Source organism: Euwallacea fornicatus, chromosome 36 (assembly GCF_040115645.1).
Source record: "Euwallacea fornicatus isolate EFF26 chromosome 36, ASM4011564v1, whole genome shotgun sequence".
Lineage (NCBI taxonomy): Eukaryota > Metazoa > Arthropoda > Insecta > Coleoptera > Curculionidae > Euwallacea > Euwallacea fornicatus.
In genome coordinates, this window is record NC_089576.1 from 446841 (window position 1) to 473191 (window position 26351).

A 26351-nucleotide genomic window follows, 5' to 3' on the forward strand; every position below is an offset into this window, starting at 1 on the left:
TATCAGAGAAGCGAAAAATCGAATGGAAACTGATACATGGCCTCTTGTTCAGAAAGCATGCAGTATAAGACTTGTTTCCTTATGCTTGAGCAAGAGGTCGGTATTGGATGTATAAAAAGAAGCTGAACACCAACAAATACCACTTGGAGTAATCACCGATGTATAGAAAATAAAAAGTAATGAAGCGACGAGTTAAATTAAGAGCAGTGGCCTAACACCAACACACAATCACTTACCTCGCATCAGCCCTTTGGAATCGTGTCGAAACAAGTGGTTCCTTGGCCACTGAGAAGAGGAATTGATTGTTTTGCATCTCAGTAAGTTTTAACTTGGAATAGTGCGCAATTCTACTACTCCAACAACCTCCTGGCTTGAGGCATCGTCCCAAACAAAGTAAAAGACGAATCGGACAATCTGCCCCAAAGGTTTAGAACATATTTCTCGCCTTTGTCTTTTTATTAATATAAGAAATATCACACATTATACACTAAATCTAAAGTTATTGATAAACTAATTTTCGACCTTGAAACAAACTAAAAACAAATAAATTAATTAATAAACCCTGAATCTCAGGACTTTTTTTTCTCAGTCTTTCAGTCAATTTTGAACTCCTCGTTCTCAATCGACGTATCGCTCAACAAAGACTTTTTGGCTTGCTCGCTGTTGTTTTCTGCATCCAATTCTTCCGCCAAACCAATGATAATCTCTCGGAACACCAAACCATCTAGATTCTTGGCCAAATACTTGAGGAAGAGCCAATCCGTGTAGCTGCAGTACCGCGAGACAGTCAAAACGTCCCACGGGTTAATCTTCCCTGGACACGTGTAAGCGAACACCATTTTGTTGAAAGCGGCGCTTTTGGCGTGCAAAAGTACCGTCAGCAATCTTAAAGGAGATTCGAAATGTGATTTTTGACTCGAGTGAAGTCAAAGTGACAGGAGGTTGACAGCGGAATGTCAGGCGCGCGCGTCATTTTGACATCAGATCGAGGGTGGATCTCAGAACTGCGTTCCAGACTTACCTCCACACCAAACCCGAGGCGGTGAGGATAAAAAGGATGACAAACCAGAACCAAAGAAAAGTGTAGATTTTGTCGTTGATGACGTTTAGTGCCATGATGCACATTGCGTCATGCCACTGAATAGACCCGGAGGGGCCGTATTTGTGGAAGGTACATTTGGTTACCTGCAGTTAAAGACACAGCTATTTTAGTGGGGATCTTTCGATGAGACTTGAATGAATCGCTAAAAAACGGTCGCTAGAGGCTCGTGATAAGTTTTTCGTGTGCATTTCATTATTTCTTTACTTGTTTTTTTTTTTTATGACTGCTCGTAAATTCTTTACAAGATATATCGCATATTTCCTAGTAATAAACCTCGCTCATCGTCAGAAATGCAGCAATTTCCATTGTAAATCGTTATTAATCTATGCGTGATGCGCAATGATTGCTGCATAATCCTTTTTAATTCCGCTTTTTAGATTCCTAAACACATTGTCTCTTACATTATCGCACACATTTTTATAGTCTTCGTAAATTTTGTAGCATGAAGTGGGATTAAAATATAATAGCGGTAAATACCGAGATGATGATGATTATCTTCGTACGGTAACAATAGATTTAAGAGAAAGTCCAGAATTGAGAAACGTTATGCGATCGAGTGGGACACTTCTGAGAGATTAGCTCGAATATCAAATGGAAAAATCTCTAAAAACAATGGATTTTTTGGGGATTAAGTGGTGTTGAAACTGTCATTCAATCAGGAATTTATCGCGTCAACGGAACTACAAATAGCTTTTGTACCTTCGGAAAAACCTCGTCCAAAGGATCCACGCTAGACTCCAGACCTTCGTTCCATACATCTGATCCTAAATGCAAAAACTGCCCGCTGAGGAATTCGTTCGTGATGTAAATTTGGAATATAACATTGAAGAAATTGAGAATTTCGCAGAAAACTAAATTCAGAGACCACGATCCGCTGATGTAGAGTCGATCTATGAAGGCCCTCCTTATGATCTGGATCTTCTGCTCCCTAGGACGTTACAATGTTGATTAATGAACATCGAAGGGGTCTACACTAACTTTTCTTGTTTTGTCGGTATATTTTTACTGGAAATCCTAAAATTCTTGTCTTCAAGGGAAAATGCCGCCAGTTCCAAGCCGTCCACCAAGTATTTGATCCTCCCACCTAAAATTAAAAAAAAAAAAATGCATCTGCAGATCGTTTTATCTGAACGGTACCTTCCAGCTTCTTCCATAATATGTGGGTGAGGTAGAACATGATGGCCTGTCCAAAGAGGACGAAAGGGACCCATTGGTAGTAGGCGTGATGTTTGATTTGGTCCGTGGAGTTAATGCCGTAAGAACCCACCCCTGGGTGAGGGATGCTGCCTTTATCGACGAGTTGTGCGTTCATATCTTTAACCTGAAATGTTCAAAAATGTTCTCACGATCGCTTATGCAACGCAGCCCACATGTGCAATTAAACGCATACAAATTTTACCGTTTAAATCATAATGAATAATGCCAGCGTCTACTACCTTATTCAAGGTTGTTTTAATATAACCTTTTGAGGCAAGTAGACCAGACCTGATTAATCAATTTTACTAAAATTTAACTACTTAAAAATGTTCGTAATAGCTGGTTAAATTGGATTATTTTCCGACTGATTAACGAACACTTTTCTTTAACGTTCACGAAATTGTCCATTAATGAAACAGCTATTTGGCTATTGCCCGGTGCGTTAAAAAGCGGATATGAATATTCATGACATTGACGCGCAAGCGTAGCGAACGTGTCAATTGCTTGAGACGTTTTAACGCGTGAGCGTAGTAAACGCGTTAAAATATCTCAACGTGAACTTTCTGTTTTTCACATACCAAAGTGAAGGTAGTAGTGAAGAAGCAATAAGTGTCCATGACGTTCGCGGGTACTCCTCCATCTGCGATGCAATGTATGTGTTCGCCGATGTACTGTCTCGAGCAAACAAGAATGGTCGACACCATGAGTATGGCAAACGTTAGTCGGTAGTGCAACTTAAAAATCCAATTGTCAATAGATTGGCTCTGGGTTGTCAACCTCTTGACGAAGGGCACGACCCCTTCGAAGGTTTTGATCATGTTTACGTTTTCACGCTTCTGGAACATCACATTTGCGTTAATCAAACTTATATTGTTCTCACGTGGACGTATGTACATCCGGGCAGTTCGGTGCTGCGCCCGGGTGTCTACTTACCCCTTGATCAGCTGTTGACTGTAAAATAGAACCGGCGCCAAAGTAACGAGTGTTAACATGCAATTTTTCTACAAGTATGCGGTACGGTGGCTTCGCCCCGCACACTTGTGAGCAAAAAAGACCGTATATGTAAGGTAAAATGCTACAGGATTATCGCGGCAATATGTCATAAGTTATCATGGACGTCCATCCTTACTTGATAGCATTGCTATGAGCAAGACAGAGTTAAGACAAGAAAGTAATAAAAATTCATAATATTCATCTTTGTTTTTTGTTTTTAATTATTATTTTTTACAGTAATTTGCTTTGTTTTGGGCATATGAACATCTCTCTAGCCTTTAGTTAGATTTACCGAGTTCAAACCTATAAAAACGGGGATACGTTACTCCTAATCTAACAATGTGTGATTCAGGTGCTGCAGGTGCGGCTTCGCTAGCGCTTTCCACTGATTAATGTAGTCATGCTTCCATGGAACAGTAGGAAAAACCATAAGGTGAAGCAAATAATAAATTGCCTTTTGAAATGAAATTGTGGCATTTAGCCATATCATAAGTAACGTAAGACCGTAATGCGCATATTTTCAGGGCTAGATGGATCAATCAGGAAATTTAACCATTTTAGACGTTTTTAAAATTTAAGTTTCAATATTATGATTTCATAGAAAATTGTTGAAGAGTTAATTTTGTGGTTTAGCTGAAAAGATCCTAATTTTCGAATTTTCACTGGGACACCCTATATATCTCTACCTACATATTTGAAATCTACAAGTTATTGCGGCCCCCATTAGGTATTACATTTAGGTTTTTCTTTAATTTTCACAGGAGTGCCCTAACGTTCAGGGTCAGTTAACTGTTAGTGATCATATGAACATGTCAGTTTTTGACAGATGAACGCGTTTAATCTTGTTATGGCGCATTCTGCCACTGTGAGAAATGGGGACCGGCTATTATTTATAATAACTGCAATTTGCGACTTTTCTGGTTAATCCCTCTTTTTATTCTCAAATGGCAACCCATTGAAACGCCCGCCATGTTGAGATGTTAGAATTTCATCACCCCGAAGTGAAAAGTTGGCACAAAAGAGACTAAAATTCCTCCCCACGAATCGGAAAGTCTTCAGTGTGTTGATATACCGAGTGTGAAATAAGTTCGAAAACTCCTGTCAAATGTAGCGATAGAGTTCGCGTTTGACAGGTGTCAAAAGCGTCGCGCTTTGACAGGTGTCAAGAGCGTCGCGCTTTGACAGGCACGTAATAAAGTAGAAACAAAACTTATTTTCGACTACATGAAATGTGACAATGGCACGTGTGAACAGTTGTAGTTTGTAGCGTTGTGAGTTTCGCGCCTGTTTCTATTGATTCGATTATCGTCCTCGCGCACCTTGGATGTAACTCAACGCTTTTGTGCAGGCCACTTCGCGTATGACCACACCATCGTCGTCACTAATCCCTAATAAGTCGGACACAAATTCATACTTTCGAGCTAAATCACTTCAGGGGTACCAACACCCACTTTCTTTACAATTTCCGAAGCGCATGCTTCGGTTAACCTTTGCGCCAGAATTCGCCCGCCTTCTTGTATCTCCTTAGTCAGCTTTATTCAGGGTCCCTTGCGCAACAGTGCCACAATAAATCTTTCCAGAATCTGCTCAATCACGTATATTTTAGATTCTTTACGTAACGGTGTCATAATAAATCTGGTTATAATAGACCATAAAACTAATCGTTAACGATATTCAGCGGAGTTATCAGTTATGTAACGGGCTTACGACCGTTTGGGGCTTGGAAAGGTTTCCTGTTATGCGCGCGCACGTTTAAGTCCATCGAAGGGTAGCGCGTCGTGCAGGAAGCGCAGCAGTTGCGCAACTGCGGACCGTGCTGCAGCGGCCCTTGACGAAAACGAATTTAATGTTAGTGCTTCGGACTGATTTTAATTTTAGGGAGAAGCAGCCCCACTTATAACGATTATTGGTGGTGCTAAAAACTAATGATTCAGGCTATCCTCATAAGTGGTCCGTTTGGCAGGGATTAAGTTAAAAAAAGGAAAAAAAATGTGTGTGGAGCGTGTTTGGAGATGCAGCAGCTCCGCATAGAACTTACCCACTAGATGAAACACAGAGAAAAATCTCACAAATACAGTTTGGCCACGGCGCAACATTCACTGAAAACCGTATGGTTCGGTTTAATTTACCTAATCAATTAATTACAACCGCCACTCTGAACCTCTGAACTGTCATCAATTTAGAGTATAACACACGTGAATTAGTTTGTACGACTTGAGCTGCTTTGGTCTAAGGACAATCGAGAGATCCATTGTCATGTGCATTAACTTTCCACTGATAAGAATGCGATTAAGATTTATAATATTACATATTATGTGTCAAGCCCCGATAGAATAATGTTGCTTCAGAATTTAAGTGTGCTGTTAAGGTGTATTATTGAGGTCGATGTGGTTCCATGAATCTCGGTTTTGTTTGGAGATCATCTGAATTTTATCCGACGAAGGACTGGCAGACCGCACGTGGGACAGGAAAAAACAGACGAAAATCTCAACCGTTTTTTAGATATTAAAAAAAAAGAAGCTTTTGATCGTGAACGTGCCGTTCGGTCTTTAAACCCTCTTTTTACCGAAACCGTTTTTTGCTGAATATTTTAATCGTCTCGAAAACGGTCCGTTATCTTTCAGCTTTTAACGATATAGAAAATTTCAAGTTGCGAAATACGAGACGACGGAGAACCTTTGTATTCGCAGCGAGGATGTTTAGAGCAACGTCTCAGTTTGAGGGCTCTAACAGCGCGAAATGGAGGTGCTCTGAAATTTCCAAACGAATTCCCAAAGCGAGCGTTAAATTTCCGACACGCTGTATGCGCAGCCGCATTGTGTTAGCAAGGGAAAATCGAAGATACCGTATCGATTTCGACGACTTTCATATCGAATCGAAGAATTGATTCCTTTAGCCCTCGATGGGGCCACGCTTCTTAGTACTAAGGTTTCCGAGTTACACGTCACTTGACTGAGTATCCACAAATCTCGAAGCGAACGTGTTCGATTGCGAACCGCTTGGGAAATGGGTATTACCCAACTCAATTATCTAAGATTATTACAATAAAATATTTGTTTATCTCACAAGCATATTTTGTCATTTTATGAACAGCTGTTATTCCAATAAAAACTATGTGTTATTTGCACTTGACACAAAGATTCAATTAGAAGTACCAATCCCAGTAAAACGATTGTTAAAGGTTTTCGGTATCTGTTGTCATTTGTACACATAGTTGAATGTTGTTTGATTACGTCAATTCTGCAAAATAGAAAAATATTGCGTTTTACGCGTGAATTATGAGATTCGTTATACCCTGTCGTCAAATCTGTAATTGGCGACTGACACATACGCCCAGCGCGCGAACGAATCTTGAACGTAGGAGACCAACATGGGAAGTCGGTTTCTACTTTTTGCGCCTGCGCAGATTATCCAATTCGGAAACTTTGAGACGAACATCACAGCACTCGAGGCCGGCCACCATTCCGTAAATTTTCCAACCTTCCAATTAGAGCCGTTCTGACTCAAAACACCCCCAAATTGCAAAAAATTGAATGCTTTAACCGTTCGAACGGATTGGGGTCGGTGGTCTCCTCGGGCAGTTGCCGTAAACGTTTTTGCAAACAATCTTCAGGACTTTTTGTTTATGTTCGCTTGCTCGTTTGGTTGAGCTTTAATGCATGGGCAGTTGTTTATCACGTGTATAAATTAATTCACGGCCTAATTTTTTAACAATTTTTAGATTTTTATTTTTTATATATATTATTTATTAAAAAAAAAATAATTACAATTTAATCATCGAAGTAATTGCCCTCACTTTCAACGCATTTCTGCCCTTTTATCACGTAATTTTCGAGTCTCATCTCGGAAGAAAGATGGTGATTTTGGTCGGATAAAATCTTTCATTGTTCGGGGGACTTCTTCGAGACGTTGAAAGTACGTATCAACCAGGCGACGTTGTAGTGCTCGAAAAGGGTGATAATCAGAAAGTGCAAGGTCTGGCGAATACGCCGCACGAGGGAGAACTTCCCAGCCCAACGCGGAGATAACGTCAATGGTGTCTTTCGCCGTGAGAGGTCGCGCGTCGTCGTGCGTCAAAATGACATGCCGTGTTGCACCACCATTAAAAGGTCTTTTTTCCTCAATGGCGTCCCTCAATTTCATTAATTGGTCTTGATAACGGTTGGCAGTAATAGTTTCTCTTGGTTTAAGTGTCTCACAACAAATTACACCTTTGGAATCCCACCAAATGCTCAATAACAATTTTTTTCTGGGGATGTTTGGTTTTGCGGTACTTGCTGATGGTTCTCCCGGATAAACCCACGATTTTCTTCTCTTAGGATTTTCATACTAAATCCACTTTTCATCCATATTGCAATTTCGCAGCTCCGATCTTTGTTATCAGGGCTAAGATCATGAGGTATCCAGTGACCTCCCTTTGGTATCCTTCCTAATTTTTTCAAACGCATCGAAATAGCTGGTCGAATCATTCCGAGTGCGTCAGCAAGCTCTTTTTGTGTGTGGCAGGGATTATCATTGAGTAAATTCTCCAACTCTTCATCGTTAACCTTTTCTGGTCGACCGGGGCGTATTTCATTTTCAAAATGATCAAAATTTCCATTCCGAAACTTTTGAAACCATTTCTTACGCGTACTATAAGGCACAGCATTCTCTCCCAATGCTGAACAAATCATGTCTTGCGCACCTGCAGCATCTTTTTTAAGTTGAAAAGTGAAAAGACGAGAGTGCCTTAAGCGCTGTTTGTCAGACGACATTTGTAACGTTCTTCGTGGTTAGATTAATCAAATTAGGCGGTTTGATAGCTCACAGATGGCGCTTCAAAACGGACTAAATATTTAGAAAAAATTGTAAATTCAGAGAGGTGTTTTAATCAATTTTACCTAAGGGCCGAGAATTGATTTATACACCTAATAATTTATTTATTTCCACTTTTTCTTTGTTCCATTTAAATAAAAGGTTAAAAAAAAAGGAAAAATTCATTTGATATGGGGTTTTTACGCTCGTGTTGTTGGCGATTTTGTGTTTGTTTAATTCTGGCCTTGACTGTGACCAATCGCAGCCTTGACGGCTGCACGGGATACTTATTTTTGTTTCAATTTTGGGGGCGTTTTGAGTCGAAGCGGCTCCAGTTAAAAGATTGAAAAAATTGCGGAAAGATGGCCGGGCTCGAGTACTACGGCCTCTACGTAAAAGTTTCTCAATTGGTTAACCCGTCCATGCGCAAAAGAATGAAAACCGCCGTTCCGCGTTAGTTTTCTAGGTCCAAGGTCGGCCCAGGCACCCGGTAGTAAAATGCTTGTAGCTAGTGTCATTTGAGATTAAACGTTTAAAAGTATTTTAAAATTGCAAAGAGGGGAAAAATAATATATTTTCTGGAAAAACTGCGATAGTCGCTTAGACTATATTTTAAAAAATCCTGTTTGACCTTGGAAAACAGATGTTTTTTTCCATATATATATATATACAGTAAACAATGACGATGATCGAATTTAACATGTACGTGAAGTTAAATCCCTGGCAGGTTTTAAGCATTATTAAGCATGTACGGAGTGCAATATATTTATTTTTAATCCAAGCTTGGGGTATTTTCGCCCTTTTAAAACAAAGAGGAAATAAAATGTTCTAGCTGGAGCTTTAAATTTCAAATCGACAGATTCAGTAAGCTGCCTTCAGTGGCTGCAAGCACTTAAGTTTTATTGTATGAATGCACTTGATTTTGTGTGTAAAAATAGGCACAATAGTGCCTGAAACCCAATGTTATTTTGTATCAAAGCGCACCTGCTTTGTTGGCCATTTAGCGATGTCCATGAGCTTCACAAGTTTCTTGTACGTTTAGGCGCTGTTTGATTTCCTCTGTAACCCAGATTATCGCACATAAGTTCCGTTTTCTAAATACTTGATACGAAACTTAGATAACACGTCGAAATTTGTGCTCTTTAAAACTTATCCCAAACCCCACGAACGTACATATGCATATTCTTATCTAATGTAACTTTTCATTATTATTCTGAATGCATTTTCCATTATTTATTTTATTTCGTGTATTATCGAAAAGGACGCTTCAGTATTCCAAATACTGTTTGTAGATAAGCATAAAGGATTTTTACTTGGAATTGTGCAAATTCAGAAATAGCACAGATCTTATATTCGCGCCGGCGCACGACGAATCTCTCACAGCAAAACGACGTCTTTGAGACACCAATACGTGGAGGCCTTCCTGTGAAAAAATTCCTCACTTTGAACGGGGTATTACTTGCTGCAGTCAGGTCTTCTAAGTCATCGAGGGATTTAATGCAATTTTACATTTGCTGAATTTCTAACTTCACTCGTGTCAAGTTTAAAAAGCTAAAAGGAAAAATTTCCTTTGATCGATCCTTGGTCGTCGGTCAAATTAGTAATTCACCGTTAATTTTCGTTCAACATAGTTTTCGTAGCAGCCGAGATTCTGACCAACACCCTGAGCCCTATTTTAACGCTTCAATGAAAATTAACAGGTAGTTCAAGTTTATAGCACATGCAGTAATCATGACTTCCTCGGAGGTTCCAAGTGATTAGTGAAAGTATTGAAAAATTTTGCTTTAGATCTTTTGAGGACATCGTATCTACCGAGTGACTCACATAAAGGGAGTGGTATAAATACAAATATTTTTATATTGTGTTGTAGCTTACCTTCTTCATTATCGAAAAGCCACTGTTGTTTCTTGTTATTAGTAAGTTGGGTACGCTGCTTTTTCAGAAATATGAAATTCTGACTGAAGCAAACTAGCGATAGGTTCGTGAAAAAATTAAGTGGTTTATTATCTAAATGTTGATATTATTGATGAATAAGTCGAAATTGTTGTTGGCAAATTGTCCATGATTTATAAAATTTATCTTTTTTTTTTTTGGAGTTATAGTAAATAATATTCAGACAACAGTAATACTCAAAATCGTGTATCAAACGCAAATTCCTCAAATTCGGGGCTGGTACGGAACACGTAAGTAAACATTGATACTTTTATGCTACTTATAGCATAGTGACGGATTATATATAAACAATTATAATAAGTATTCGTTTTAATCGTTTCATTTCGTCATCAGGACAAAGACTGTCCTGATCACTCCTGATTTCGCGAAATACCGCAAACTCTATTTCTGCAGAGATTTAGTGAAACTACGTTGCAATCAGCATACTATCTTTGATACTAAACTGACTCACATTGGGCCTATTTATATTTTCTATTATGCAATTTCGAACATTCGTCACTACTCCTGTGATTTTTGAAACTGCCGGGTTTGCTTCAATTGACTACTCCCTTCCTCCGCTCCTCTGTCCTTTAACGATTTCCTCAAAGCTGTAATCTTATGTGTGGAACTGGTCTTAATAAAACCAACTTTTATGTATGCCTTTGATTAAAAAGTTCTAAAAGCTGTAAATCGTACACGACGGTCCAATATAGTGGATAGACGAACGATAAGGGATTAACGGTTATGGCTAGAAAAGAGATTTTAGGACAGCCCGTATAATGGAAAACACCTTCTGGTTATAGAATCTAAAAACGAATAAACTTTTGTGTTAATTTCTTTCATCATAACGGTTTTTTCTCGATCTTCCGCTCGCCCCCTATTGGGCCCCCTTGTATTTTGTTTTCATTTCTTCTTTCGCTTCATGACCAAAATTTGATCAGGAAGTCAACTTTCAAACAAATATGCGTGTTATTGTAAAATCAGCGGCAAATGCAATTTCATGTAACCACTCGGCCACTGACCATGTAACAACCTGGCGGTCAGGATCTTCATTCTAGGAAAAAAATTAGCTCGTGTCACTAACGCTATTTTTACATTGCAGATAACCCGAACCTAACGAGGTGTCGGTAATTCCATCCTAATAGAGTGTTAGATAAGTCAAAGATAGGCCGCCGACCGACTGAACAAAGAAAAACGCAAGCTGTCTCCATGCGGCCGTGCAGGGGGTCAAGCGCAGGATGAGGGGGGTCACCGGCTGACCGGTAAAGGTGACATTCCAAGCGACGTCCTGCCTGGTCTCTTGAAATCCTTAAGAAGCACTGCTTTTTGAGATTTCGTACGTTTTGACCGCAATGCGATGGATGTGGTAAAAAAACGGTTGTTCTTCCAATTGAAAAAAGGTAAGTGACTGAACTGAACTATCGTTGAGGGCGCTGCGGAACATAAACTAACCCAGGAAGGCCAGTGCGCACCTATAACCTCAAACGGCATCACTTTCTGTCAATTTTAATGTCAGAACTACTCGGGTCACACCCGTCAGAACTCGCAATTATTTTTATAGTTCCACTAACGAGTTACATAATTTCCCAACGGCGTGACCAATTTGCGAGCATGCGGATTGATTTTGTATAAGCTACCAAAACATGTGGAACAAATCGAGCCAAAGGTTTAAATCTGAAAAATGCTTTAAATGTGGCAACAAATCGTTTGATAATCGCTATCTCCTCGTGCCAATTTTTGTTGTCAACATTTCTTTCCTTAATCACTAATTTGCCTAATTTGAAAATGTAAATCTACGGGGAAAAACATTACTAGAGTTCGACACGAAATGAGGATAATAAAAAAAGCAAATCTACAGCAAATTAAGTGATGTGGCAACACTGCTTAACCTCGCAACAACGTTGTCGGCTTGTGCGCATGCAAAGGAATTTCTCAGGGATGGCGGAAGACCCAGAGACAAGAGGTGCTTTCTGGTAGTCTGAGACACGCAGGTTGACAGTTGATACTTTCCCACGCTGTCACTGGCATTATTAATAACAAAAGAGCAATTGCCAATTATCCTTTATATAATCATTCATTTGCCTAATTTAAAAATGAGAGGTACGAGAAAATTCTGTTACTTGGGGGGGTGAGAATTAGATTTCTAAAAATAGGGAAATTCTAAACCAAACGAGAAGCTGCAGGCTTGAATTCGACAAAACAAGAAAGCGTAGCGACCTCAGACGGACAGTTCGATTGTCACGGACCCCCATGCCGCCAGTGTCACTGTGACAGGGTCAAAGTTAAAGAGCGACGCGACGTTGCCAAGTATCGTTTAGTAATCACGCGCTTGTCTAATAAAAAAACTAATGAACGTGGGCAAAACGTAAACGATCTGTTAGATCTTGAGTCCTCCAAGTTTTTAATAAATAGGTTTTATTGACTCGGATCGTTTTGATTTGAAATTCGAAAATGCAGGTCCCCAAAAGCAATTCTTAATTGCAAAACCACAAAGGGGATGATCGATTGACAGGTCGTGACAGGTAATCGTAAAAAAAGTGATATTCAGCAGAGAATTTGTTGTTAAAAAATTGTTGAGGACGTCGCCTTTGGGTCTTTTTGGCTTTTCCTATCGGGAAGGCATAATGGGAATTGCTCTCAAATTCACCACTTGTGAGTACGTTCTAATGAATATTAACCGTTTATAAATGATCCTTATCACTTTTGAACTAGATTAGACAAAAAACACTTTGTCTCCCATCGATGTTTCGACCTAGTTATCGCTCCGAATCAAAAAACCTAAAAATAGATTTTTTTTTTTTTAATATCGTACATCACATAACACAAATGAAGGTTGTTTGCTTTCCTCGTTAGACCACCATAATAATTCGTTTTACAACATTATGCAAAGGTATACTCGGAATATTGACGGAGTAATAAATCTTCATTGTTCGCATTTTCATTAAAATAAGATTCATACGTTCAAGGAACGGATGAGAAATCACTTATCAGCGCCTTCAATCCGGTTCGAATTATTTAAACAAAGTTGAAAGCCAAAGTGCACGTAGAAAAGGAGTCAGGCAATGACACAAGTGATAGTAGTGCGTTTTCAATTTTCGACCTATTTACATGAACAATTTCGTTAATAATAAATGTTTACTCTCCCAACAACGACGCTTCTAGAGACAAATTTCCTCAAAAATTTAACCGAAATATCAGAAGTGTTAATGTAAATATTGATCCATTATTCTGGTTATCTAGGTTTATTGAAATTAACATAACAAATACGAAATTAATTAGCACTTTTGTGTAACAATGTAGGCGAATACGAACATTATTGAGTGCCAACATGTTACTACGTAACGTTAAGTCCTGTGAAGCGATTGGATGTTCAATCTTGATTGCGTTCACTCTTTCACCGTTTTCACGCGCCCTAATAATGTTCAGTTGATTAAGCACATTTCAAATGTACAAACAAAACGACAGACGCATACCGAACGATGTTAAATGTTGCCACCGACATGTGCAAATTACGTCATAGAGATTATCGATTTCGACAAATGACACATCATCATTACGAAATTTCCAACTTCTGTTCTTCGCATCGACACCTAATTTTCTTTATTATCGTCGGGATGTTAAGAGCAAATGAATCAACCGATGGGGTAATTTGATTTTAAAACAATCAATCTCGAACGAATAAATATTTGTACGACATGGTTGAAATTGAGGACATTTTATTGAAACTGTGACCGATTAAAGTGAGAAATAGTGTGGCAAGTCTCTTTATGGTTTGATGCATTTTTATTGTTCGGATTTAGTTCATAACTAATTTGCGGTTATTATAAATCATTGTAGAGCTTAAATGCAGGCCCTGGACCTTGCCCAATGATCCGAAAAGGGGACTCTCAAGCCTTAGAATCCGATATTAATTAAAAACGTGTGCAATTTGAGATACCTCCCTAATGAATCTGTTGGAACGGTCCAAGGATCTTCGTAATACGGAGGATTAAGGCTTCGATCGGACCGACGATCGCCGTAAGGACCGCAGATTTCAATCATTCTTCTCGTAGATCTTCTTTCGATTACGTATCGAAAATTTGGAATTTCTAAGGGTGCACTCAAACACATAATTAAGCGATTTGGAATATGAATACGTTTATTACTTTACGCTGATTATTGTTGCTAAGGTGTTGAGCATTTCGGTATAGTGAATGTAATTTATGATGTACGTGACTGTGATAAAACAATAGTTCTTGAAAGACTCCTTGAAACAATTAACTAAGTCTGAAAAATAGCGAACTAGTCGGTGAGTACCTGAAGCGAAAGGCGGATTTTTGAACGTGTCCATGAGTAACTCTGAGCGTTTCATATAAACATGTCGATCTTATCTGTCTCGTTCTTTTAGGTAGGTATTTGTAAAAAAAAATTATTCTGATGGCTAATGATCGACTATTTTGAAGACGATTAGTTTTTAAGTCTCGCCTTACCGAGTATATTACCGAAAAAACGGTGATTTATCGTACGTATGGAGGTGTAACATAAAAATACATTACACAGTCGAGACAACTCATGTAGCAAACCATACGCAATCGAGAGTACTACATGTCACACGGGTTTGCTGGGAGATTTCTAAACTATTAATCACCAAATAGTTTGTTGGTATTTCGCCAAATTTCTTCAAATTTCAAACCGTTAACTAATAACACCTAATCTCAAATTTATCTTAATTGTTTTATGAAAAATGCAGGTAATCACTGAACACTAATGCTTATCCAGGAAATTTCTATTCAAATTTATAACTAAGCTTCTAATGACGCATCTGTTTAAAGTGACAAACTGTCTTTTTCAATCGTAGGCCGCGTTTCCTATTAATGTCTCTTAACATTCATATATGTGTCATACGTCTGTCAGGAAATGACTTAACGTTCGTTAGAGCGCATCAAGTGATAGGTGTTGAAGGGAATACGACGATCATTAAACTGTGCACTCGTAACTGCGATTACAGAGCATGTTTTTTTTTTTTTTTTTTTTTTAATTAAAGAAGGACATTTTTGACATTTATTGAAAAGTTTCCGAGCATTTTTGAATGAAGAAGTTTCCCAGAATTACAAGACGTTGGAAACTTTCTCTATATTCAACCTATTTTTATGTTCCAACGTTCCGGTTGGGTCGAGTTAGGGTTTGTTGCATCTTGTTAAAATTAAAAATAGATAGTCGCCGAGCAAAAGCGCTTTGAAATCAAATTTGCTTCACAAAACTCGATTTTGCTCATTATTCGGATATTTCTTACCGACGAAACTCGACTCATAAAAACGTTTTCAATCGAGGATTTAATACCAAGTTAAATTTCGCGTTCGTTCCATCGTAAATTATACCAAATTTGTGAAAATTTTTTGACCAATGACCAAAAACACCAGGGGTAAATTTGTGGATGATGGCTTTTAAAGAAAAAGTTCATATGAACATAGATGTGTTTTCGTTTGCAGTCTGAAATACAAGGTGATTAAAAAAAAAATATTCTGATAAGTCCATTTCCGCATTAAATATTTTCACGAAAATTAGGGAGCGTCCAATATGGGCAGACACATCTTCGAAGGAGAAAACAATGTTTTTCGTTTCAGCATGGGCATCCCCACTGATGCGACCCTGAACATTTTAAGCGAAAAATACGATAAGCTCTTTCTTTTTTTTTTTTTTTTTTTTTTTTTTAATAAAAATAATTTAGGAATGACCCACATTTCTGTGAAAAAAAACGCATCTTGAACATTTTTTCCATTGTTTTCATTGAAAGAAATAACGCATCAATCTGCAAATGGCAAATCACAAGTTTAACTTGTTTAACGAAATAAAATATAACGCCGGAGGTCTTCCAAAGAGTCTCCGGCAATATGCGAAAGGGGGTCGAGGCATGCATTCTAACAGGTGAAGGACGTCTTCAACACCTTATTTAGTAGCTCTTTTATAACTAATGTAACTTACTTATGTATTTCGTCTTGAAGTTTGAATATTACATAGTTAGAAAATAATGTTGTTTTTTTTTTCATAAAAATAGTTACCGCAATGAAAAATATCCAAAGGGCATTTCTTCGCAGTAATACAGGGCAATCAGAAAATTGTTTTTGTAAAAAACCAGCGGCTCGCAATATTTTCCTTTTAAAATTTTCAAGGTCACATCGACAGGGACGCGACTGGTGAAATAAAACACATTATTTTCCCATTGCAAACTGTGCCTTTACGCCTGTTTTACGCTCCTCAATTTTCGCAAAGATACTTAATGCCGGAACGGCCTTATTAGGAAAAAATGGAGATGCAACCCAGTAATAACATCACCCTGTACTTCAGACAGCAAGCGAGAACGAGCCTGTGTTCGCAAGAACTTTTCCCATAAAACCATTCACAGATCCGCTCCCTGAATTTTTGACGTACTACTATGGAACACCATGCAGACCGGGTTGGTGGAACACGTGACGTGCTCCCAGAAGCCATTAATAGTAGGAGGTCAATCGGCTTCCAAAAGTAGGACTCCCGGTTTTCAGTGTACCCATTAAACCAGCCCTCCTGCCCCCACCCTGACCCCCCCCCCCGGAACTACCGGAAAGCATAGCTTCGGAAGAGGGGGGGAGTGTGTGAAAACTAAAGGCTTATAAACTAAATATCGTTGTTACATTGATTATAGTCGGAGGAATATTTGCAGATCTCAAGAAAAGCCGAGAAGTGGTTATCACCATTATAAATTACACATCGAGAAATAATTACTGTTTACATTATCAATTCTAAATGTGTTATTTATACTTTTGTTCTTGCTAATTTATTTAACTAAAGCAATAATAATTTGCTTCAGTCGCTCAATCATCCAAATAGATATAATTTGTTTGTTTTATTTTCTTGCAATAATACTGTGTCTTCTGATAGGCTCACGTGACATACTTTCATATTGTCCTCTGGAGCGGTAACGTTCGGTGGCATTCCAGCGACGACCGACGTCGCGCTCGCTCGCCTATTGGGCATGGCGGACGAAACGCGATCTCCATTTTAATTCAATTAACATGCTCCGAATGCCGAAACTTAATATATACAGGCAGTGGTGTAAAGTAAACCGATTACATAAGTCAATTAACACCGAAAGCAACGAGCAATTATTATTTTTTGCTTTACATTAGGGAAGTCATTCAACACTTATATAAGAACAGAATCGGTGCAAGTTATAAAACATTGAAGAGTTGTATATTTTTACTATTGTTTGTAACTTTAAATGTTGCGATAAGCGCAAAATCTTAAGTTTAATCGTTTCTGATTTCCAAGCCCCGGCACGCCGCTGCTCAGTGTCTGTCGAATCGGAAAGACGAAAGGAAGTGAAACTGCGCAAGATCAGTGTCGTAGCGTTAAAGGTTTTAACAGAAACGTTATCGCTCATGAAATTTTCCTCTTGATTTTTTTATGAGTTCGTCCAAGTGGTAATTTTGATTGGGTACGTTGAGAACTCTATTAGATATCGAAACTCGCATATGGCCTTATCCCGCTGGGAGTGCTCGTTTACACCGGGGCTCAAATTCTAAACGAGGGTGCGAAACGTGACGACATCGACCAAGCAAGGGAATGTGAATGTGATGGAATATGCATGTGATGCAGAGTAGACCTACTAAACCTGCGTGAAAAACAACGAAAGGTTCATAGTTTGTATGAGGAAGGAATACGAGGCGATTCCTCGAGAGATTATCAAAAATTTGGAGCGGATCCACAGTGTATTGAAACAAAACCTATGGATTGTGAGGATTTATTTCACAAAAACTTTTTAAAAGTTCATTTTTGGGCGCTCGTCAAAACAAATGAAACTGAACGCCTGCGCGAAGCGGAAAAGTTTGATTTTGGTTGCTTTTTAAAAATTCCGAAAAAAGTCTCACTCAGAGCGTTTCCATGAGAATCTCTAGTTAGCCCGTTCAAAGTAGAACTTTTCCCCTTCAAGAATTGTTAATAAATTAGATATTCCGCAGTTCCTTTTTTAAGATTTTAGCTTCCGTTGTTTCAAATCAGTCAGAAAAACCAGAAAAACGTGCAAGTTCGTTTTGACTTTTTTATTTCGCGAACTTTCGAATTTGAAACCCAGAGAAAATCGTGTTGTGCAACAGCTAAAAAAGAGCTTCGTATTTTAAACTTGACGTTCTCGGTTCTTAGCGCACAATACTTTACACACGGTGATTGAAAAAAAGTATTTAGACGCCGCTTCGTTTGAAATATACAGGGTGTTACAAATTGGTAGGCCAATGCGCTGACCACAGATTCTTTGAGCGAAAGTAAGTCGACTTTCCTTATGCGACTTTTTTTTGCCGTTTCATGCTCCCTATACAGAGCGTTAAAGTTATTAAAAAATCAGTTTATTTGGTTAATAACTTCGGTACTTCTTATCGTATTTTAATGGAATTTTGCAGTGATGCACAATTTCAGTTCTTTTCCTATAATTTAGGTAAAACAAATTTTTACCGGAGAAGGGAAATTTGGGGTCGCGGACACGCCCCCTCTCCCCCCCAAACTTTTTTCTGCGCGCGCCGATCGTGAACGTGTTTAATTTTTTAAACTAAACATTCTTTTATCTCAATTTTTTCACTCTTGTTAAATTTTGATTTACGACGTTAAATTTACTTTCGTCAGGAATTATAATATTTTCCCAAAATTCATTCGACTTTCGTTTATGAACATTTTCGAAATGTGATCACTTCTTTCTATTAAAATTTTTAATTATTGGTTTACGACGTGCAGTAGCAGCTTTGAACTCTTCTCGTTTGATTTTTTTCGCATTGTTCTTGGTGTTCCAGGCTTCCCAGTGGCAAATTCCAAATCTCTGGCGATAGTTGTTGAACTTCCAAGTGCGTTCTACTTCATGGTTTTGACAGTAAAGCGCTCACCTCTGTCCTCGAGTTTTGAAAGTCTGCCGGAACGTTTTTTTTTTTTTAATTTTTTTTTTAATTAAAAAAAAAAATTTTTTTTTTATTTTTTATTTTTTATTTTTTTAATTTTTAGATTGTGTTTGAAATTTGCTTATAGCATATACTACTGTTGAATGGTGTCTGCCCATCAGCTTCCCGACTTCTCTTGCAGACTTACCGCTTTTATAAAATTTAAAGAACGCATTTTTCTGTTCGTTTGTTAATGGTCTATTTTTCGGAGCTATCATGGGAAATTTCTAGTTTTTATCGTCTCAACGAAGCAGCAACCGATTCTAAATGATCGCGATAAACAAATCGCTACAATTTGTTTTTCCAGACGTAACAAATGATTAAAAACCGGCACGCGCGTGCGTCTAAATCCTTTTTTCCCATTGCTTTTCGCGCTAATTTTAATATAACTTGTTTTTATTGCGTTTTACGGGTTTTTATCGCTAATAAATCGCATCATTTATAAAAACCTGGCTCTGAAACCGATTTTTACATGTGCATTGCTTGGCGCAGCTAACACTTTGAAGCTTAAAGAAGTTTTCTACTTTGTCTAAAGCGGTGACTAAATACGTTTTCCGCAACTGTCTTTAATTCTCGCTCCTCTTGCAGAGAGAGTCCCTCAGGCCTTAAACTCACAAAACAAAGGGAGCTCCAAGCCAAAAGGGTCTGTCTCAATACTTGTTTCCTCGTTTCTTGCTTTCGGTGCCCTCGCATCGAGACTACGTGCATAGAGGGGGCCCATATGTCCAATCCGACAGGCGAACGTTCCCCCTCTCGCGCTCCGTAGAAGCGTCGTTCAGAATGCTCGTTCGGTGATACAGTTGCTTCGAGCGTAGTTCAGTACACTTAAATACACAGCAGGTTAAATTAGTGCTGCTTGCAGCGCACAATCATTACTTGACCCCTTTAATTAGTGAGTGTAGTGATAGTGACGCGATGTTTGACGTGTTCGGCTCCGTCAAGGGGCTGTTGAAGATCGACGCGGTATGCATCGACAACAACATTTTCCGACTGCATTACAAAGCCACTGTGATCATCCTGGTGGCTTTCTCCTTGCTGGTGACTAGTAGACAGTATATAGGGGACCCCATTGATTGTATAGTGGACGAAATCCCCTTAAATGTAATGGACACTTACTGCTGGATTTATTCTACGTTCACCATTCCGAACAGGCTCACTGGACGTGTAGGACAGGACTTAGTGCAGCCGGGGGTGGCGAGTCACGTGGACGGGAAGGATGAGGTCAAGTATCACAAGTACTACCAATGGGTGTGCTTCGTGCTGTTTTTCCAGGCCATGCTCTTCTACGTTCCCAGGTACTTGTGGAAGACCTGGGAAGGGGGCAGGATTAAAATGTTAGTGCTGGACCTCAATTGCCCGATCGTAAACGAGGAGTGCAAGAGCGATAGGAAGAAGTTGCTCGTAGATTACTTCAAAACGAACTTGCACATGCAAAACTTTTACGCGTTCCGGTTCTTCATTTGCGAAGTACTGAACTTCGCCAACGTAGTAGGGCAAATCTTCTTCATGGACTTCTTCCTCGACGGGGAGTTCAGTACCTATGGTAGTGACGTGCTGCGGTTCACGGAACTGGAACCGGAAGAGCGCGAGGACCCCATGGCCAGGGTATTTCCGAAAGTAACCAAATGCACCTTCCACAAATACGGTCCTTCCGGATCGGTGCAGAAGTTCGACGGACTTTGCGTGCTCCCCTTGAACATCGTGAACGAGAAAATCTACGTCTTCCTCTGGTTTTGGTTCATCATCCTCAGCGTTCTCTCCGGAATATCTTTGCTCTACCGCATCTGCGTGATCATGGGCCCGAAGCTGCGTCTGTATCTCTTGAGAGCCAGATGTCGCATCGCGGGGCAAGGCCAAATTGAAACGATAGCCGAAAAATGCGAAATCGGAGATTGGTTCGTGTTGTATCAGTTGGGGAAGAACATTGATCCTCTGATCTTCAAGGAGGTCATTTCGGATCTGGCCAAGAAGATGGAAAGCAAAGAATCGGTGTAAACGGAGTATCGAACGAAAGCTGTTTTATAATGGGGTGCTTCACGACACGGACAGAGGACCAATTGAAAAGCTCTGTGATGGCAGAAAAGACTGTTCTAACGATACAAATTTTATAGACTTTTTGTAATGTACGAAACGACTATTACGTAAACATAATTCCTTTGTAGCTCAAGTGGTCATTCCCAACTATTTTATAGTTAAATTTTACTGCCAGACGATTTGTTTAGAAAATGATTGTACATTTTACTAATTAAAATAAGCAATAGAGAGACGGTTTTCGCTTTGTTTCAGGCAAAAAAGACATCATTTTTACCACCTACAAATTTTTGCATTGTGTGTAAGTTCGTTATTGTTAAGGTGTGTAGGTAATGGAGAAATGAGCGAAATCGAATTCTCTGTGATAGATCTGATGCTCGGAATCGTATCGTTCTAGCATTAATAGAGTAGAAGTAAATTTATGAATAATTGTGATTGATAGATTAGGTTTTTACTATAGAATTTTCAACTAGTTTTAGACAATTGCTATTTATACTATACCTTCCGATTGAAAACATACTATACGGACTTTCGTGTGTTCAAAGTGTATTTTATATTATGTGTAAGCCGACAGTGCCTTCCAAATTGTATGGAGTACATATTTTTTAGAATAAAATTATCAATTTATTACGTTTCGATTTTTCCTCATTTTCCCCTCGAACCGAACTGGAAGAGAAAGATGATTTCTCCTCCTCCGGAGAATTCCAGCCTGCCCGTTGGGGCTCCCGAAATCTTCCGATTCGAATACTTCCAAGACCTGCCGCAGGTGCTTCACTGTGGCCGTCCCTGCCTCCGAAGCTGGGTTGCCGGCTTTCCTTTGACTCGCGACGTTCCAGGAAAATTCCAATTTGGTCAAAGTCCTTGTCGAAACTATTTAAAAAAAAAACCGTCGAAAAAGGTTCTTTTCTACCCTTTTCCTTTCTGCGACCCAGGCCTATTAATATCGCAAAATGGCGCCGTGCGTTGTCACCACGAACCCTTCCTGACACGCGCACATGGGCTTTTAGCACCATCCTTGCGCACGAAACCTGCCAAAAGTGACAACCTTCGTTTTACTTAACTCACTTTGCGACTCTCACCGTTTTGGAGATATCGCAAAATGGCGCCGTGCGTTGTCACCACGAACCCTTCCTGACACGCGCACATGGGCTTTTAGCACCATCCCTGCACACGAAACCTGTCAAAAGTGACAACCTTCGTTTTACTTAACTCACTTTGCGACTCTCACCGTTTTGGAGATATCGCAAAATGGCGCCGTGCGTTGTCACCACGAACCCTTTCTGACAAGTGCACATGGGCTTTTACCACCATCCCTGCACACGAAACCTGCCAAAAGTGACAACCTTCGTTTTATTTAACTCACTTTGCGACTCTCACCGTTTTGGAGATGGGGCGATCGCGCGCACTCGAAACGATCACCCTGTATATCACCTCACGTCTCAAACCGGTTTCAAATGTGAAAGTACGTCACGCGTTTCTTGGAGAATGAGGAACATGGAGTCAATCTCGGATTTGGGATCCACTAATTCGGAGAGATTTGGAACAGTCACTTGAAGCTGAAGTGCGGCTTACATCACTGACAATGATATCTGTGATTATTAAGCTCACGTAACTGTTGACTGTCAGCACTCTCAAGTAGGTATGCTATTGTATGTACTAGAAACGAATACACATTTGTCGAGATCTCTAAGTGAGGGACGGAGGTGTAGGGATTCATATACGCGGTGTTTCGCTTACGAGGAAAAGGAAGGCTTCGTCTAAAAATGGAGGAGCGTTTTTAACACCGCCTACATCCAGCTCGGTTTCCTCGGTCTGGAAACGTCTAAAAGCTAACGATTGGAAATCCAAGTTCGGTCCCACAGGGTGGAGAACCACCTCCAAAAATGGTCACCAATAAGGGTGGATCGGTGTTCTGAGCGTGTCTCCGATCGCTTCCGCAGCGGCTGATGCAGGAAGGGAGGCACAAGGGCGTCTCCCTCCCGAAGAAGCCACCTTATTTGTTTACTTTTTCTGGGAAATTTGCGAACCTCCTGTGAGGAACCTTTCTTGATAGATCGTAAAAATGAAACGGGTGGTGAGTCGCGCACTCATTTTAAGACAAATACTTGGCCGAAAGGTGTGTCCTAAATTGCATTCGCTTCGATTTTGCAGAATTCCATAACTGGTAGTAACAATCGTTCCAGCATTATGAACAAATAAGCATGTCAAATACTCTACAGGGCGTTACTCCTTTCGTGGTCGCTCTCAGCAAAACTTTCTTCGTAGCATTTTCAGGTTTCGCGCATTAAAGTTACTTAATCCCTTGCGCCTTCTGTTAACTCCTTTGCCCCTTCAGCCTTTGGCTGGGAACGATAGTTTAAGGGGTATTTGCAAAAATCGCTGGCCACGTCCGCCCCGATTGACCTAAGGACGCGACAATGCGGTCACTCAAAATGGCGGCAATCGCTGGTATGCCCTTGCACGAAGTTTCCGCCTTGAAATAAGCTCGTTACCGACCCGTTTCACTTTTTACCATCCATTAAGGAACGCTCTGTATAAAAAGAAAAGTCAAGTGGAATGACGATCCGACTTTTAAAGTGTGGGCTGGACCCCGCATAATGGACCTCACTGAATCGATTTCTAATTCGTAACAATGCCGCTGATGCGGCTCGTAAGAATTTCGAAAAAGCCTATATTGCCCGATATTTAACCTGAACTAACCCGATATTACCTCACCGTATTTTTTAACCTTCTCGAAAGCAGAAGGTCCTGCGCCCCTGATTTTTTGAACTTAATCAAAACGCTTCTGTGAAATAATCAATTACGAACGTTCGCCGTGGGTCTTTCGTGTAAATCGCACCGGAACCAGAACGAACCCGAGCAAAAAGACGTTTTACTGGTCCAACAGAAACTTTAATTGCTCACGGTTAGGTGGTTTCAGTCTTGTTGTGCCAGAAAGTCTGGATATTCGTGTGAAAATCGAGCCAACCCGGCAAAAACCCGATTGGAAATGTCCCGGTTTCCTTGACCTACGAGCGTCTTAAATGTGCCACGTTGTTGCTCATTATTAAACCGCAGCCGGTGTCCTTATCGGGACACTCACGGGGAATTGTAACGTATCCAATTTGATTGTACGTGAGCGGCACGACATGTCCGCTTCCAAGAACGATTAGGTGCCGGAGGCGGTCGGGTGTCCACAAAAGAGATCCTCATAGTCGAAACACTTAAGTTTTACAATTCTCAAATATCATAAAAATTCTCGTAAGCGCAGTTACGTCGTAAACCCTCAAAAACCGCCTTTTGTTGAGTCGGTGTGAAAAATTCAGGTAAAAATCGTAAAAAATCGCTGTTATTAAACGCGGTAAGTAAATTGCTTAAACATCCTCGCCATGCGGATATTTCTGATGACATTACTTTATGGTTTTGTCCTCTGGCGAACGGCAAACAGACGTATATTAATTTTAATGTTAAAGAGCAATTTATTGCTAAATTACCATCGGAAGAGCGCTCGCATAAAGAATAAAGAAGATGCAGCCGATGTGGCTTTAAGTAATTAACAGTTTATTACGTGTTAGTTCTTCGTCAAACAAAAATTCGCGCAACTGCTGCTGCCCGCACCAGCGAGGAGTGCGGAAGACCGCAAGCAAGACCGAGAGGGTGCTCGATGCGTAATGCGTTTTTACAGGATAAGCGTCGTTGCGGGCGTAACCGTCCCCCTTACGCTCAATGCGGTCCGCGGACGTGCCGCGTTCGTTTTGCTTGTAATGCGCGGTACCTCGCCACGCCTTCGCGCGTAAGTCTTGGATTTTTAGAGCCGACAGCGGCAATTTACCAATAACGTTTAAAAGTCGTTTGTTAAACAACGATTTGCCGTTGTAATGATACGTTTTTAATTGTACAGCGCCGAGCCCGCGACGCCGCAGCATTCCTCCTCAATTTCTTTGAGAACTCACAAGCATTGTTCGCTTCGCAGGAAATTGCTGTTGCCACTCTTCGCTTTTCATCCCCAAATATTGCTCACGCGTCCATGTACACGAAAATACGTGCAGGCAGCCAAATTTCAATGTTTATGTAGAGAATCTCGGTAACTGTGGGAGATCGAGAAGACCGAATCGTCTCCCGAACAGACATCGATCGAATTGAGTCATCAATGGCTTTCGGTCATCTCTTCGCAAGGTGGAGGCGAAAGTCCGATTTTGGCCATTTTCGATTAACCTTCCTTATTTACTTGTTATGTTAGGTGCATGAGGACAATTGCTGCATTATCTGGACGATCTTTTGGACAAATTTCGCAAACGGCTCTGCCCAGGCGTCATAGGAAATAGGGTCTTTTTGCATCCAAATGACCTACGACAGGGGAGCTGGCGCAGCCCGAACTTACCTGTTCCATTAAAAACTGCTTTATGCGACAGCTGCAGCGCTTTACCTATCCATAACGCGCTTCGTTAATGGTTTATTTAATTAGCAAATTACAAAAACAATTGTCGTTAATGTTATCTCTTCGTTGCTCAGCAAGTATATCGTTTTATGCTGATTATTCCGATTGAACTATGGAAAATATAATATGCCGGAACGTTCTGTCGAAAGTAATAATAACGTTGCGAGGCAGGTTGTCAGTTTGGGACTCTCTCAGATTCAGGGGAAAGATGCGCAGTTTGGCAACGCTGCTCGGCGCTTCGGGCCTTCAACAAACCACGGACGTGTCCATAGAATATATTTGTTATGTATTGTGTCGTGTAAATGTATGTAGCGGGCGATCGAGATGGACATTAACGGAGGCGCTACTAGTGAAATTAGAAAGGCCGCTTTCCCCTTAAAATAAATAAAACACTTTGCACTCCCCAATTTTCACGAAAATACTTAATACCGGAACGAACTTATTAGCAAAAACCTTGGAATTCTTTTATCACTCTGTATCTCAGACAAAAGAGTGCGAAAGCGGGCCCACGTTCACATGAACTTTGTTTCTCATTTCGGTCGCTGGAACCTTCAATAAACGATCGTCGGACTTATTTCGAAACATCCCGTATACGTCTTCCATCTCACACGCAGGGAAACTACGCGATTGCTCATGGAGACGCCCCGAAATGAGCCCCCAAGAAACGTATATCGGGAAAGTGCGCTCGATGCAATGTGACACTTTTCCGGAAGCATTACGCTGATGACGCAGCAGTTCCAGGGGCCGAAAGTACTCTGGGACCGCGACACGCCACAAGTTTGTTAAGCATGGGGCGCCGCAGGCCAAATGCTTGATAGGTGACAAACATAAGTTAAGGTGTTTTAAGTAGTTCGGAGCGTTGTTTGAGAAGTTCCCGTCTTGTTAGTTGCTGCGCATGTCTAAATAAAATTGATTCAGTCTCGTAAAGTTTGAGATGCGGTCGCCTTATCGT

At 40.2% G+C, this 26351-nt stretch overlaps 3 protein-coding genes across 3 annotated transcripts in view; 2 read left to right on the plus strand and 1 right to left on the minus strand.

Annotated features, from left to right (window-relative positions):
- Positions 1-408: 408 nt before the first annotated feature.
- Positions 409-10064, minus strand: Inx7 (innexin 7). The gene is made up of 7 exons (XM_066300117.1): positions 9962-10064; positions 2878-3135; positions 2240-2423; positions 2081-2186; positions 1802-2030; positions 1022-1185; positions 409-885 (listed from the first exon to the last, which is right to left on the minus strand). The coding sequence occupies exons 1-7, from the start codon at positions 9968-9970 to the stop codon at positions 594-596; spliced, it is 1242 nt and encodes a 413-aa protein (XP_066156214.1). The 5' UTR covers positions 9971-10064; the 3' UTR covers positions 409-593.
- A 1261-nt stretch (positions 10065-11325) lies between these two features.
- Positions 11326-26351, plus strand: part of botv (exostosin like glycosyltransferase 3) — a 35734-nt gene continuing 20708 nt past the window's right edge. The window contains exon 1 of the mRNA XM_066300115.1: positions 11326-11418. The gene's annotated coding sequence lies outside the window, so the exon portion shown is untranslated. The remainder of the gene's footprint in view (positions 11419-26351) is intronic.
- Inx2 (innexin 2) lies at positions 19726-21612 on the plus strand. Its single transcript, XM_066300291.1, has one exon. It carries the CDS (start codon positions 19867-19869, stop codon positions 20944-20946), a length of 1080 nt encoding a protein of 359 aa, XP_066156388.1. The 5' UTR covers positions 19726-19866; the 3' UTR covers positions 20947-21612.

Coding starts and splice junctions, on each gene's coding strand:
- Inx7 (XM_066300117.1), bottom strand. Junction 2,187..2,239: donor ATTATGGAAGAAGCTGGAAG/GTACCGTTCAGA, acceptor TTTTAATTTTAG/GTGGGAGGATCAAATACTTG. Junction 886..1,021: donor GCCTCGGGTTTGGTGTGGAG/GTAAGTCTGGAA, acceptor ATCTCCTTTAAG/ATTGCTGACGGTACTTTTGC.
- Inx2 (XM_066300291.1), top strand. CDS start 19,867: ATGTTTGACGTGTTCGGCTCCGTCAAGGGGCTGTTGAAGATCGACGCG.